Raw genomic sequence first — 13842 nt, 5'->3', positions numbered from 1 at the left:
GAGCTGGTGAGCGCGAGGAGAGACGGTGTGGATGGGAGGAGAATGGAAAGCTTTCTGGAGCCAGATATCGTAAAGACAGCAGATGGTTCGGAAATTACAGGCTGTAAACGAAATAAAAATCGATGTTGGGATGGGTTAGCAAACGACGCATCCACGTCATGGGCGGGTCAGCAAGGACGGGAAAGGCGAGGTACCGTAATCCGAGAGTCAATGCGATGGGCCAGGCAGATCGGGTCCAATGAATACGTACCCAAAATGTCAGTCACACACCCAGCCAGTACGTCCAAAGCACGGTGCGGCGGGGCCAACCTGTGGCCTAGGCCAGGGTTTGAAGCTGTTGGAAATCCGAGCGAGCACGCAGATGGTGACTTCACACATGTCGCGGCACGGGCGTTTAGCACTCTAGCTTCGAGCCTTTGGACAGTCAGAACAAGAATTGTCAGCCCGGCCATTGAGGGGAACCGGATCTTTAACTTAGGCACCGCACAAATGGGGATAGTAGGGTGCCTTACCTTGGTCGCAGCACGCAAATGGACAAAATGGGTAGTATTCAGACAGCGACAGCTGGAAACGCCGTCTACATTGATTCATCATGCCATCTTTTGGCCGTTCTTGAAAAGGGTTATCTGCGCGCTCAAATATTCCAAATGCGCCTCGTCAACGCCTTGCCTGCCCTTCGCTATTCGGGCGTGGGCTTGGATGCTCTTGTTGATGCTCTAAATGCAATTGCCGCGCTCACGCTCAAACATCACTGAACGTCATATGACCTCTGTGTTGACCAAACTACTTCAAGCGCGACGACATCCTCGTCGGCCCTTTCACGGGCGCTGGTAGACATTGCACTAGGTTGTCGCGATCTATAAGCTGTGTCAGTAACCCTGGCTTGAGCCCTTGTGCACGTACGCAAACTCACCAGTCTCGTTCTCGAACGTGATCGAGATGTCGTCGTGCTCTCCTGGTAGATCTGGTAGATCCAGCGACACAAACGCCATGTCATCGTAGTCGCCATCTTTATCGACGGGGAGCCGTGGCAGAGGGAACTTTGCGTCAATGAACCGCAGCCCTGATTTGTTGCTTCGATTGAACGTCTCGTACACATCTGTCCCCTTGAGAACGAAACCCATGCAATGTCCATGGTGGAAATCCTCAAAGAAAGCAAGCAACTGTAGCTTGTCGTCTTGCTTCACAAGTTGTATCCTCGTGTAGCTAGCCTCCCACTTCTTGTGTATGGGCACAACCATGCGACGACGGGCAATGGCAAAGGTTGCGGCGAGGGCGTCGAATATCACTTCATACCCTGTCAATGCAGCTTGGAAGTTATGGAGATCCTTGAGACTTCCAAATTCAAGTGAACGGATCGACGGGCTCATCTTGACCAACTGCAAAGCGTCGGCAAAATTCCTAGGCAGCTCCTTAGGGACTTGCGCCTCAGAAACGGCCATGGTCATGTCTGCTTGCGGCTGACGCATGATTCGGAGCATCTTTGCATTCGTCACCTCTAGACGAAGGCGAAGCTCTCCAGGCCCAATGTTGATCCTGTCCGCTATTGTGCCATTCTGATATTCCAGTATCATCTTCAGCTTATCGGCCAAAACGGTAGGTGGTTGCTCTCCGGATGGACCCAGCTCCTCATTGACAACTTTAGCTGCCTTCCAAGGCATACGGCTGAATGGCGACATGCCCAGAGGTTCGCGTAAGCTCTGAGACAAGGTCACTGACTTGAGTGCAACATCTGCGTAGATCTGCTCGTCGTGGTCCAGTGCAGTGCCTGTGAGCAGCGAGTGAAACTTGATCCTCTCTTTGTCTTCGTTGAAAGTCAAATTCATTCGCCCCCGTTGTCTTCCGTTCTCGAAGCGGAGCGAGAGCGCTGGAGACTCGCCCTCCACCCGAAAGAAGCCAAATTGAACAGGCATACTCGGGGAATAGTTGTGCTGTACTCCGCTCAGAGTTCTGGTCTGAGTCCCAGTGACAACGGCAACCCTGAAACCGCGATGCCAGTTGCGAATGCCCTGGGGCCCGCTCTCCTTGAAGATCCTCTCGAAAAGAGCGACTTCGCAGTGAGGAACAGCCTCCTTCGGGAAGATTCTCGAGTTCGGATCCGCGTCAACGTACTGAAACGATTTCAGCGTGTTCCGGAAGACAATCACCTCGTCTGATTTAGGGTACAGTGTTGCCTTGACCTTTGCGCCAAAGTCATACATGTTCCACAATGATCGGAAGTCTTGTTGCGTCAACTGCACAACCAACATGAACCCGCGCGGCAATTTGATGTCGAGCGCACAAGTATCGCTTCGCCAACGAATATCGTCCCAGACTGGGCCAGCGTTCTTGTTTTCCTGAATCGCCAGCTGCAAGGTGCCGTTCTGGTTCGCCAGAACAAAAACCAAGCCGGTATGTTTTTTTGGGCGGACCATGGATACCATGGACGGCAAATGGAGTCTTTGTGATTCTCTGCCTTGCTCCATGAGATAGATATCCGCTGCTACTCTCCCGTAGCTGAAATTGTCGGCACTATCACTGACAGGGAACGCATCAAGAAGATGCAATGTCGACAATGGATGCTGCATTGCTGACAACCCCGAGCCCCAATTGCCCGACAGTAGCGCTACCAGATCCTGGCTCAGAGGCGGATACTCAACCCAGATTGACTTGTCAATCGTCTGGGGCAAGAACGCCTCCTCGGGCGGTAGCAGTCCGTTTCTCTTCATCGACATGGACAATTTCGTGAGTGCAGACACGAGAGCCTCTGTGACCTCAGCAACTTCATCATCAGGCGATGTTCCCTGGACTTTGGCGATTTCAGGCACGGCCTCGGCGCAAAGCCAGTAGCCCTTTGCTAGGTTGGTGTATGCTTGTTGGCGATCAATTTCGTTTTGCATCTGGTGCTGCGGTGTCTTTGTCTTCTCGCGTATCGTTGTTTCAAGGCCCATCCTCCCTTTCAGAAACCACCAAACTCCTGCCCGAGCACAGTCCTTCAGTGCGCAGTTAGACAAAGGCTTGACGGTTTCTGCATGTAATCGAAACAATTCGCAAAGATGCTTCGTGCGTGCCACAAACGTCTGCAGGGCATCATCCGCAGCCGCAACCACCACATCGTGCAGCTTGAAGGATGCCTGCCTTAGTGGTGTTCGTAGTTGCGGCAACTCATTCTGTGAGACAGCGCTCGGTTCTCTGGAGCTCAATCTAGGAGGCGCGTGCTGTGACAAAACTGAGGCCTGCCTGTTAGGCTCCATACGTTGACGAGCATTGCTAGAGTCCGACTCGCTCGAGTAAATGGAGTCGGCAGGGCTATACGATATAGAGGGGTTTGGAGGGTCGGTCTCAGAAGAGGCCAGTTGTTGCCTGCTTTGTTCTGGGGAGCTGTTGACTGAGCTAGGAGGGACCTTGTCCGAGTCCTCCCAATCTTGGTCAGCTGCGCTGACCGTTCTAGAAGCCCGTGCTAAGGCCTGACCCTCGTCTTGACGCATGTGGGCTCTCTGCACCTCGATGAAAGATCTTCTAGCCTCATCGTTCCGGCCAGTCGTGTCCAGATATCTTGCTGAGTTTGCGCGCCCCGGGCGGAGTGTGTTGGCGGGCGGCGACCCGCCGATGTCTTGCTGATCCGCTTCGACAGGAGGTTGTACACGCGGTGGTGGTATGGGCGGCGGCTGCTCATGCGCTCGGGCGCTCTCGTCCGCCTCCGGCGCATAAATTGAGGAATATCCCGTCTGCGTTCGGGCGAGCGGCTTTGGCTGGAAATCGTCGAATGGTCCAGAAGGCGCAGATCGCGCGACCGGTGCGGGAGCGTGCGCAGGTTCTGGGCTAGGCGACGGCAAGGGAGATCGATGAGGGGGAGGTGTTGGTGCCACAGGAGCCTTTGGCGGCCTTGACTTCTTTCGTTTGGAGATTTCCACAGTAGGAACGTCTGTCTCGTCGCCGCCTTCGCCAATTACTTCAGGGTAGGTATCGGCAAATCGCACTAGGAGCCCTTTCTTATTGGGTCGTGGGCTTGGCCGTGGGGTGTTAATGTCCGGACGGCTGAGCGCCAGCGGTCGGTTTTGTTGAGCCTGCTGGTTGACTCCAAGGGCTTGCGGGAAGCGCGAGACTGTTGTGTCCAGCTTGGAAAGCTTCGGTATCGACGACGGTGGTGGTGGTGGCGGGGCATGGGTTACCGTGAGATTGTCAGCAGAGTTGTGAAGGAAGGCATCCAAGGACGCTCGTGACTCATTCTGCTCTTGCACTTTCCTCTCCTTGCCCTTGAACAACTTGCCCATAAGACGATCTCTCCTAGACGAGCGTCCCTCACTGGCGTAGAGCTCGTTGTCCATCGTGTCACCGCTTACAGCTCTGACCCCTCATGGACGATTGATGTACTTGCGCACCGAGGCGAAGGGAAACAATGGTCCAAAATATCCGATATGGTACCCGTGAGCTCAGTGCAGCTTCCGTAAACTTGTCGCGTGCTCAAGAACTCATCGGGGGACGTTTCGCGTCGAAATCCACAGGTGCTGGAGCCACGCCCAGGGTCGGGGGCGCCGTTGATAAGAGTCGTATTGCGATGATGTCGTTAGTGGGGTTGGCGACGGGTGTTTAATTGATGAGGGTGATGCATGCGGGCAGCGTGTCTCAGCAGCTTAGAATCTGGCAAGCACCCGCGAGTTGTTGAGGCACTGCGCAAAGGCAAGCTCGCGTGATGTGTAGGATCAAGGGACTGGACTGGGCGCTCTTACTTGCCAGGCAATTGGGTGATAAGTCTTGGCCAGATTCGGGGAGGGAACCAGCCAGCCAGCCCTGTGCTGACTGGAGAGGGAGCAGACCGGGACAACCTGAGGAAAGGGCAGGAATCCGAGGGGTGGTGCAGCAGGTGCGATCAATGCCTGTCCTGATTCCTCGCAGCGGGGACGTGGACCGCAGCTGTCAGACCCGTTGTTGTTGGACAAGAGGCTTTTCTGCAGCCACCGCACTGATCGACGTAGGGCCCATACAGGACAGCACGTCCCAGAGAGTCTCGGGAAGGGAGTGGAAGTGCCGTGCAGAGCTAATGTTGCAGCATTGGGAGTTGTAGCCGCTATGTCAGGGCGACTCGGAAGTATTAGATTATCAGCTCAGTATCGATGGAAAGAATCAACAAGCCACAAAGTAATTAGGCAGGCACTGTTAGAACCTATTAGCGTACCATGTACTACGTATGGCAGGTAGACTACCGGAAGGACCCCTCTGTCAACACGTACTTACCGCTGGAATACCAACCAAGAACACAGTGAGCTTCATCAGCACAGCAACGCTTGTATTAGTGTCGTTGAACTAGTATCATTCGACTGTATCAATTGACAATCTTTTTGTAAGTCCCTTAAACGATTCAAGGATATCCAAAGCTTGCTAGCCCTTTTTATGAGCGAGGGATGCCGTTGCAGACTCACAACGAGCGTCTTGAGACCCTTGAAGAGTGCGAGTAATAAGGCCAAGATCCGAGACGAATGGAGCTCCACCCTTGCCAGCCTCCAGGTGCTTAGCGCCGTGTGAGGGACCCTTTCATGGCTTCGAACCGTCCAACATAGCGCGAAACGCCGACAGTGGCGCACCCAGCAATGCCGTCATTGGCCCTATAATAAGCAGCCAGTTTCAGGGAAGCAGAAGCGCCCTTTGTTTGGGGCCTTTCGGCGCTGTGACTGTGAGTCTGTGACTGTAGCCCCCCTCTGTCGGCCTAACCCGTGGGCCAGCCGACCAAAGTACTTGGCACTATTTTTGGATGCAAGGTCCAGGCGACACGAGCGCTATGGACCCGTTACTGACGAGGCTACGTGCTCAACACGACGTACTTACTTATATACATGCCTACAACTACGGCGAGAAGGTATGGCCAACGCTCTTCTGTGCGAGAGCGAGAAGGCGAAGAGGTTGCCAGATTGGCCGACACCGACATCTGTTTCACAAAAAGAGGCTTTGGGACCCCCTTCGCCTACAACGGGAACGTAATCCATAGACATTGCTTTACAGGGAGATATGAGATTCTCCCATGTTGCCGAAAAACGTACGGGCGTGTAACTATGCGATATGAATGAGGACAGGTTGGCAGTGATCCTAGATCGCAGCCTTCAAAGTACTATTCGACTGGGCTCGCTATGGTCTACGGAACTATCGCGGGCGAGGCAAGTTCTCGTAAATAGAACCCGATCTTGAGCCGCGGCAGGTGTGTTACTTGTACGTACATCACAAGAGCCAGGCAGCCTCGGCGGTCTTCGAAGGCGCTTCAGGGTCGAGGTGACGGACGAGGTATGTCGATGAATCACAATGTTATAGCGCAGCCGTCAACCCCACCATCAGACCTCGTCTTATCGATAAGGACAAGCGGCCCCAAACTTCTCGACATGAACTCGGGATTCACACCTTGGACAGTCACCTCGAATCCTACAACAGGTCGAACGACGGTCGACGAGAACATGTAACATTTGCCTGTCTCGGCATGCTTCAAGGTATCGCTAGGAGAGCAATGGCTGCCGAGTCAAAGAAGATTCCCATCCCCAGCCGGGGCGTCGACTATCGGGGCGGTAAAGTCGTCCTTGCGCCCATGGTGCGCTCGGGTGAACTGCCCACGCGACTGCTTTCGCTGAAGTACGGAGCAGACCTGGTCTGGGGTGAGCACTCCAATAGAATCCATCGGATGATTCTTGGATATTGACAATCGCCTCAGGCCCCGAAATCGTTGACAGAGCGATCATTGGCGCCACCCGGCGCGCCGTGGAAAAGTCTAAAATCGTCGAGTGGGTTCACAACGCCAACGCCGAGAACCAAAGCCACCCAGGAGAGCGCATCATCTTCCGCACGTCGGAAAAGGAAGCAGGGAAGATGGTGTTCCAGGTGGGCACTGCCGATCCAGAGCTCGCGGTGAAAGCGGCGCAACTCGTGGCGGCAGACGTGAACGAGATCGGAGTGAACGCCGGCTGTCCCAAGCCATTCTCAACCAAGGGAGGCATGGGAGCCGCGTTATTACAGACTCCGGACAGGCTCTGCGCGATATTGAGGGCTCTTGTCGAGAACGTCGGCTCCAAGTATGACATCAGCATCAGCGTCAAGATCAGGATACTGGATACTGCAGCGCAGACGGAAGCGCTGGTCAGGCAACTGTGTGCGACTGGAATCACCGGTCTGACCGTGCACTGTCGCACCACACCTATGCGGCCGCGAGAGAGGGCGATTCGAGGACAGCTGCGCATGGTCGCTGATGTGTGCCGCGAAGCTGGCGTGGCGTGCTTGATGAATGGCGACGTCGAGAATAAAGATCAGGGAATCCAGCTCGCCGCCGAATTTGGGGCCGATGGTGCAATGATCGCCACAGCGGCGGAGAAAAATCCCAGCTGCTTTCGAACCCAGGCCGAGGGCGGCCTGCTCCCATGGAAAGAGGTCGTTGAGGACTATCTAAGAATTTGCATGGAGGTGAACAACCGCTTTGCAAACACCAAGTTCCTACTCACGCAGATGGTCGTCGGCAAAGACCCTGCGTACCAGCAAATGCATGCGGCTAAGAGCTACGAAGCGCTGTGCGAGGCTTTCGGGTTCAACCACCTCGTGGATCAGGCCAAGGAAGTGGACAAGATTGCCATTTGCCAACCTCAGCTGCAACAAAAGAAGAAACAGAAGCAAAAGGAGTTCAAGGAGGCGCAGATCAACAAGAAGCGAGCCAACGAGAACCCAAGTGGGCGGGCAGCTGGCGGTGATACGAGCCGGAACTCCCAGCGCGAGCCACTCTCGGCTCGCGGGGCCTCGACCTCGAAACATGCTGAGGCTGCTCCCCTGGCACTTGCTTCCTGAGCCGACCTGACCTCAACATGATGATGATATCGCTGTGGAGTTTTTGGGGCTCGGAGCATGGCTGTGCGATACTTACATACAAGAGAGGACAGGCCTCCTCCCACCTACATAGAGACATAGAAGGCCAATGTCAGAGTATCTCAGAACGATGCGAGTGTAATACCGTAAGCTCTCGACAAAGTCGCTAGCGTTGGTGTTCAGCATTTAGCCTCTTTTAAGGTAGTTTAGTGTCATGCATCCTTGGCTGTGCAAATGTGCAGACTTAACACAGCCTTGTGAAATACTCAGACCTTACAGCCCAACAATATCTAGGTACTCAATATGCACCACTTCGAGCAGGGATCGTGGTCAGCCAAGACAGACCAGCGCTAGCGACTTTGTCAAGAGCTTACGGTACTGAGGCACAGTCTTCAATCGAACGGTCACGGTCGCTCAGATGTCAATACAAAAGAACATGTCTAGGAATCTATGTGATGGTACAGTGCCATTTTGTACACCCGCTACTTCCCTTGCTTGACCCAACCCTCGACTATTTCTCGTGCGTCGGTGACCTTCTCGTCGACGTACCGTGCGCCTAGGTCCTTGTGCACTTTGGCGAAGCTGCCCGACTTTTGCAGGATCTCGCGCGCGCGCAGGTGCGCGTCGGCCACGGCCGGGACCTTTTGCTCGTACTTCCAGGTGTGATCCGCCACGTTGCGCATTGTCACGGGCAGAACCGTCCATCCCGCCCCAACGCCCATGGCCAAGGGAACGGTTGCTCGCAGGACAATGTTGCGGTTTCGTGTGACGATGCTGCCGGCCATGGCCGCCACGAGGACATAGATGGCCCCGGGCATCAGCTTCTCTCCAGTCTCACGACCGGGCGCCAGAGAGGCCAGCGTGCTTGTGAAGGATTGCTCGAGGTCGAACGCAGAGTCCATGGTCTCGTTGAGCTTGACTTCGGTCGCGGCAACGGCCCGGTACAGAGCAAGGCGTGCGTGCCCAATCTGGACAGCAAGACGATCCGTAGGTGTCGGGCCATGAGGCCTTGGTTGATCCTCGTCGACAGGTGTAGGAATAGGTGCCGAGGGCTGCGTGACTGGAGGAGACAGAGGTGCGGGATTAGCCGAAGGCAGATCGAGGTCGTCGTAAATGGACCTTTTCTACAAAACAGTTAGCACGTAAGGTAATCTGTGAGGCACAGTTAGCTACGAACCTTGTGCTCCTGGGGTGGTCCTTCGGCTAGGACAGTGGCAGGCGTCAAGGCCATGCCACCAAGGGCCATGGTCGCCAAAGCGCGCTGCGGATCCAGTCAGTTGCTGACTCTTTCAATTCTGGTATGGGGCTCTTACACGCTGCAGCAAGACTCTCGCAGCCATCCTGGGAGCAATTGGCGTGGAATCAAATTGGGGTCGAGCTCTGACACGATCTTCAAGCGAAGCGTCAGGGCGGCATCATATTCTCAGTCGTTGCGCAGCCGGGGAATCCTCGGCGGTCAATCCCGATCTGGGCCTGCTTTACCTAGGTACGTACCTATCTAGCCGGAGCCGATGAGTGGTATCGGCTTTCCTTATCGGGCGCCAGTTTCCGGGGTCGCCTTCAGGGGAGGAAGGTGCGCTACAGCCTCTGAGCCTCCAAGGCCGCAAAACTCCGAGGGCGGCGACATGGAAAATCTGGAACCACATGTACATGTACCTGCCACGGACGAAGGGCACTTGTAAATCGCTTGGGTATTTTCTCCTCCTTTGTTGATTCATCTTGTCTGTACTTGTTCGCAATCGCGACGATCGCCTTTTTCTGTATGACGCTTGGTTCGCGCTACGCTTCGCTTGTTCGACCGCCAGGCAATATCCTCGGCTTCCTCCATGCGCCGCAACGTCTCTAGATCTCGAATATGATAAATACAGCAGTTCGTCGCCGCGGCTTTCGAGTCTGCTCACGCTGTGTCCATCAAACCGTTGCATCGCAACCCAAACGATGGCAATCGTCCCATGCAGCGACTGCTGCCAAAGCAAGCCAGCCAGTCGACCACGCGAGCAGCACCCACCACGACGATGCCGTTCTTCGTAACCTGTTTGATGCGCCGGCCGGTCGCTCATTTCCCGATCTCGGTCTGAAGAAGAACCATGGTCTCTTCAAGAATCGGTACTTGACTAGTCCCGATGGATTTCTGCTGTTCGCGCAAAAGAACCTCCAGAGAGCTACGAGAATAGTGCAAAGAGTGTTAAAGGCATCGACTGTTCGCGAATACCAGAGCATCGTCCGGGATCTGGACAGATTGAGCGACCTGCTATGTCGGGTGCTGGACTTGTCAGATTTTGTGCGTATGACACACCCGGACTCGCGATTCCAGGACGCGGCAACAAGCGCTTGGTCAATGGTGTACCAGTACATGAACGAACTCAACACGATGACCGGGTTGAGTGACCAGCTCTCGCAGGCTCTCTCTAAGCCAGAGGTGACGGACGCTTGGTCAGAAGAGGAGAGGACGGTGGCCGAGCTGCTGAAGCTCGACTTTATGAAATCGGCCGTCAACCTTCCCAAGAAGTCACGCGACCGCTTCGTCGAGCTGTCGTCGCGCATCAGCGAGACTGGGTCTGCCTTTGTGGGAGGAATGGCGCCCGAGAGGCGAGAAGTGACGCTTCCCTCCCACAGGTTCTACGGCCTGTATCCGAGTCTGGCTGCATCGCTAAAGTCGCGATCGCAAATCACAATCCCGACGATGAGCTCCGAGGCCGCGGCGGCGATGCAGAGCGTACACGACGAGGAGACGCGGAAAGAGCTCTATCTCGCTCAGCGCAAGGCCTCCAAGAAGACAATTGGACGATTGGAGTCGCTGCTCAAGTTGAGGTCTGAGTTGGCAGCACTGGCCGGATTCCAGAGCCATGGCCACATGGCCCTCAAAGACCGGATGATGGCCAAGTCTCCATCGTCTGTGATGCAATTTCTGTTTGCCCTGCGGGAGAACAACTCGTCCATCATTGAGCGTGAGCTGTTGGAGCTGACCGACAAGAAGCGCCAGAAGTTGGACTTGCCCGACTCTACGCTACAAGCATGGGACAGAGACTTTTACATGGAGAAGATTCGTGGTGAGATGCGGTCGCGGGCCCGACAGGACGACCATCTGTCAGCATACTTCTCCGTAGGCACTGTCATGCAGGGTCTCTCGCGACTCTTTGACCGCCTGTACGGCATTCGTTTCATACCACGGGAAACCCTCTCTGGGGAGACCTGGCACTCTGACGTGAAGCGCCTTGATGTCGTATCGGACAAGGGCGAGCAACTTGCCGTGCTCTACTGCGACCTCTTTTACCGACCTCAGAAGTTTCCCAACCCCGCGCACTTTACGGTGCGTTGTTCGCGCGAGATCCTCACCAGCGAGCTCGAAGAAGCCAGCGAGGATATCGGCGCGGCAGGGCTCCCCTCGTTCGATACGCCTGAGCAGGCCGCCAATGATGGGATGGGGGTGTCGTCAGCAGACGGGACGCTGAAGCAGCTGCCCACCATTGCCCTAGTGTGCGATTTTCCCAAGAACGACAACGCCAAGGAGCCGGCCCTCTTATCGTTCTACTCGGTCGAGACGCTTTTCCACGAGATGGGTCACGCCATACATTCCATCTTGGCCCGCACGTCTTTCCAGAACGTCTCGGGCACGCGATGCGCCACCGACTTTGCCGAGCTTCCCTCGACGCTCATGGAGCACTTTGCTGCCGACCCGTCGGTGCTGAACCTCTTTGCCCGTCATTGGAAGACGGACAAGCCGCTGCCGTACCATGTCATTGCGGAGCGCATCCGCCTGGCCAAGCGGTTCGAGGGCATCGACACGGAACACCAGATCCTCCTGGCCATGATCGACCAGGCATATCACAGCCCTGACGTGGCAGCTCCTGGCTTCAACTCGACCACCGTGTACCACGACATACATTCGCGCTACTCCCACGGACCGCGCGAGCCTAAGGAGACATGCTGGCAGGGCTTCTTTGGGCACCTGCACTCGTACGGCAGCACATACTACTCGTACCTCTTTGACCGTGTGCTAGCGGAGCGTGTGTGGCGTGTTGTTTTTGGCGCGGGCGAGCATGGAGGCGCAGTGAACCGAGAGAACGGGGAGCGGCTGAAGGAGAATCTCCTGAAGTGGGGCGGCGGCCGTGACCCATGGCGCTGCCTTTCCGAGACGCTGCAAGACGACCGACTGGCTGCGGGCGATGAGCACTCCATGGCGCTGGTGGGCAGCTGGGGAATTAAAGATGTCAGTCGCAAGAATGGATAGAGGGCGGTGTGCATTGGTGCTGGGGGGGACCCGGCTGGAGTTTGTCATGGAGTGTACCAACAATACGAGGCATCAGCATAGCGTTGGCGTGAGGGACGCGCATGATAGACATGGCTATGAATTGCATACATTTATGTACACTTCAATCAATTATCGTGAGGTTGCCTTCTGCGTCTCTCGACGGCTCCACTGGAGGGATCTCGGGAGTGGTCAGCACCCCGAACAGTCTCCGATCGGGCCTCGTCGGCGGAGTTGACGTTCTCGGATACACATGCGCGGTGGTGACGATGTCGTGCAGTGTTGGTTTCAGGATCTGTCGACAGGGGCCTCAGACACGCTTGAGGCTTCACCGCAGACTGGTCGTGCTTCAAAAAGACTGGTGATCCGAGTTGTCGGAACTGCCAAAAAGAAAAGCAAAAGATATAGGAATAGCCCGACGTGGGGGTCGAACCCACAACCTTGAGATATGTGGACCTTCGCTGTCTAGGCGTAAGAGTCTCACGCTCTACCGATTGAGCTAGCCGGGCAGGCTAACTGATTTGTTGAGTAGACCCAAATCGTGGTATATATCGATGTAAGCCAAAGCTGAAGCCAGCCTAACCCTCGCTCAGTGATAGGAGCGCAGCCATCTTCCTTTGTGTAGGGTAGCCAAGAACATATTGACATTGAAGAGGCTGAGACGCCCTGAAAGCTCACGAGCACACTCCGCTAGCAAGTATAAGGTACCTACATAGCGACAATGTCGATGCATGGTGTCATGCAGTGTGCGACCCCTTACATGAGGGTCCCGGTCGCACCCCAGGCAACAATCTCAAACATGCCAATGCCATGTGGTCCGTGGCGCGCGTCAATCGTCGTGACGTCCCAGTTTGGCCACTGGGCCCTAAAAGGACGGCAACTTGTTGACCTGACAAAGACGGGTTGATGGTATTCATGCCAGTCTTCTGACCGATACGTAGTACCCAAGCTCAAGCTCGCCGAATGTGGCCAGGACTTGTTGCGACAAATTCGTTCGTTCGCCTTGACCACCTCGCAACGTCCCGACCGTCCCTGCCCGCGCCATCCGCCATCCCTGCCTGTTAAGGATTGGTCACCGTATTGTCCGACGTCGTCGGATGCGCGTGCGTAGCTCAGTCAGTCTCCAGTCCCTGTCTCAGAACCTCACAGAGTTGGCAAGGCCCCGACTGCAGTGTATGCTTCAGGTTAGGCAACGTGGTGCATCATCACCCGAGGGTGCACCCGTTTTACGCATCGCCAAGTTGTCGTGCGTTCATCGCTCGATTAATATGATCCTTGTCATCCTCGTGCGGACTTGCATTCCGGGAGGGTTCGACTGATCGATATATGTCCCCGTCGAATGCGCCTCTCACTCCCCTCCTCTCCCTCCCTCTTCCTCGCTTCTTCCCCTTGGCTTCCTGATCTGATCATTCATTTCCCTGCTTCCTTCCCTTGGCTCGAGCAAGGCACCGTGGCCCCAAGGGACTGGACAGGACTGGACGACACTGTCGATCGCTTTCCGTGAAAGACTCGCAGTGACGGACGACAACGTGTGAACGCGTGACGGCCTCGCCTTCTTTCGCTCGTTTCTGGCTTCGCTTCGCTCTGCTTTGCTGGAGAGATGCAGTGACACGTCGTCTCTTTTTCTTTTTCTTCTCCATTCTACCAAACAGCAGTCATTCATTCGTTTGTTCACTGCTTGCTTGCTTATCTTTAGCGCACAACAGGTATGGCCATCGACACAAGGCCTCACTGTTGACGACACTATCATTACCGTAGCATAAGGACCGCCGCCAAGATCTCGACGA

At 55.4% G+C, this 13842-nt stretch overlaps 4 protein-coding genes across 4 annotated transcripts; 2 read left to right on the top strand and 2 right to left on the bottom strand.

Annotated features, from left to right (window-relative positions):
- Nucleotides 1-869: 869 nt before the first annotated feature.
- J7T54_008211 (uncharacterized protein) lies at nt 870-4307 on the bottom strand (the record flags this gene model as incomplete). Its single annotated transcript, XM_051508433.1, has 1 exon — nt 870-4307. The coding sequence occupies one exon, from the start codon at nt 4305-4307 to the stop codon at nt 870-872; it is 3438 nt and encodes a 1145-aa protein (XP_051360449.1).
- A 2162-nt stretch (nt 4308-6469) lies between these two features.
- Nucleotides 6470-7788, top strand: J7T54_008210 (tRNA-dihydrouridine(20) synthase [NAD(P)+]-like protein; the record flags this gene model as incomplete). The annotated part of the gene is made up of 2 exons (XM_051508432.1): nt 6470-6614; nt 6671-7788. 2 exons carry the CDS (start codon nt 6470-6472, stop codon nt 7786-7788), a joined length of 1263 nt encoding a protein of 420 aa, XP_051360448.1.
- A 500-nt stretch (nt 7789-8288) lies between these two features.
- Nucleotides 8289-9146, bottom strand: J7T54_008209 (Mitochondrial organizing structure protein-like protein; the record flags this gene model as incomplete). Its single annotated transcript, XM_051508430.1, has 3 exons — nt 8289-8930; nt 8984-9067; nt 9120-9146. 3 exons carry the CDS (start codon nt 9144-9146, stop codon nt 8289-8291), a joined length of 753 nt encoding a protein of 250 aa, XP_051360447.1.
- Nucleotides 9147-10144: 998 nt separating this feature from the next.
- On the top strand, nt 10145-12037 carry J7T54_008208 (Mitochondrial intermediate peptidase-like protein; the record flags this gene model as incomplete). Its single annotated transcript, XM_051508429.1, has 1 exon — nt 10145-12037. The coding sequence occupies one exon, from the start codon at nt 10145-10147 to the stop codon at nt 12035-12037; it is 1893 nt and encodes a 630-aa protein (XP_051360446.1).
- Between the last annotated feature and the right edge of the window lie 1805 nt (nt 12038-13842).

Source organism: Emericellopsis cladophorae (genome assembly GCF_022114955.1).
Source record: "Emericellopsis cladophorae strain MUM 19.33 chromosome Unknown NODE_44_length_188334_cov_123_963608, whole genome shotgun sequence".
NCBI classification, from domain to species: domain Eukaryota; kingdom Fungi; phylum Ascomycota; class Sordariomycetes; order Hypocreales; family Bionectriaceae; genus Emericellopsis; species Emericellopsis cladophorae.
This window is presented reverse-complemented; position numbering and strand designations above follow the sequence as displayed.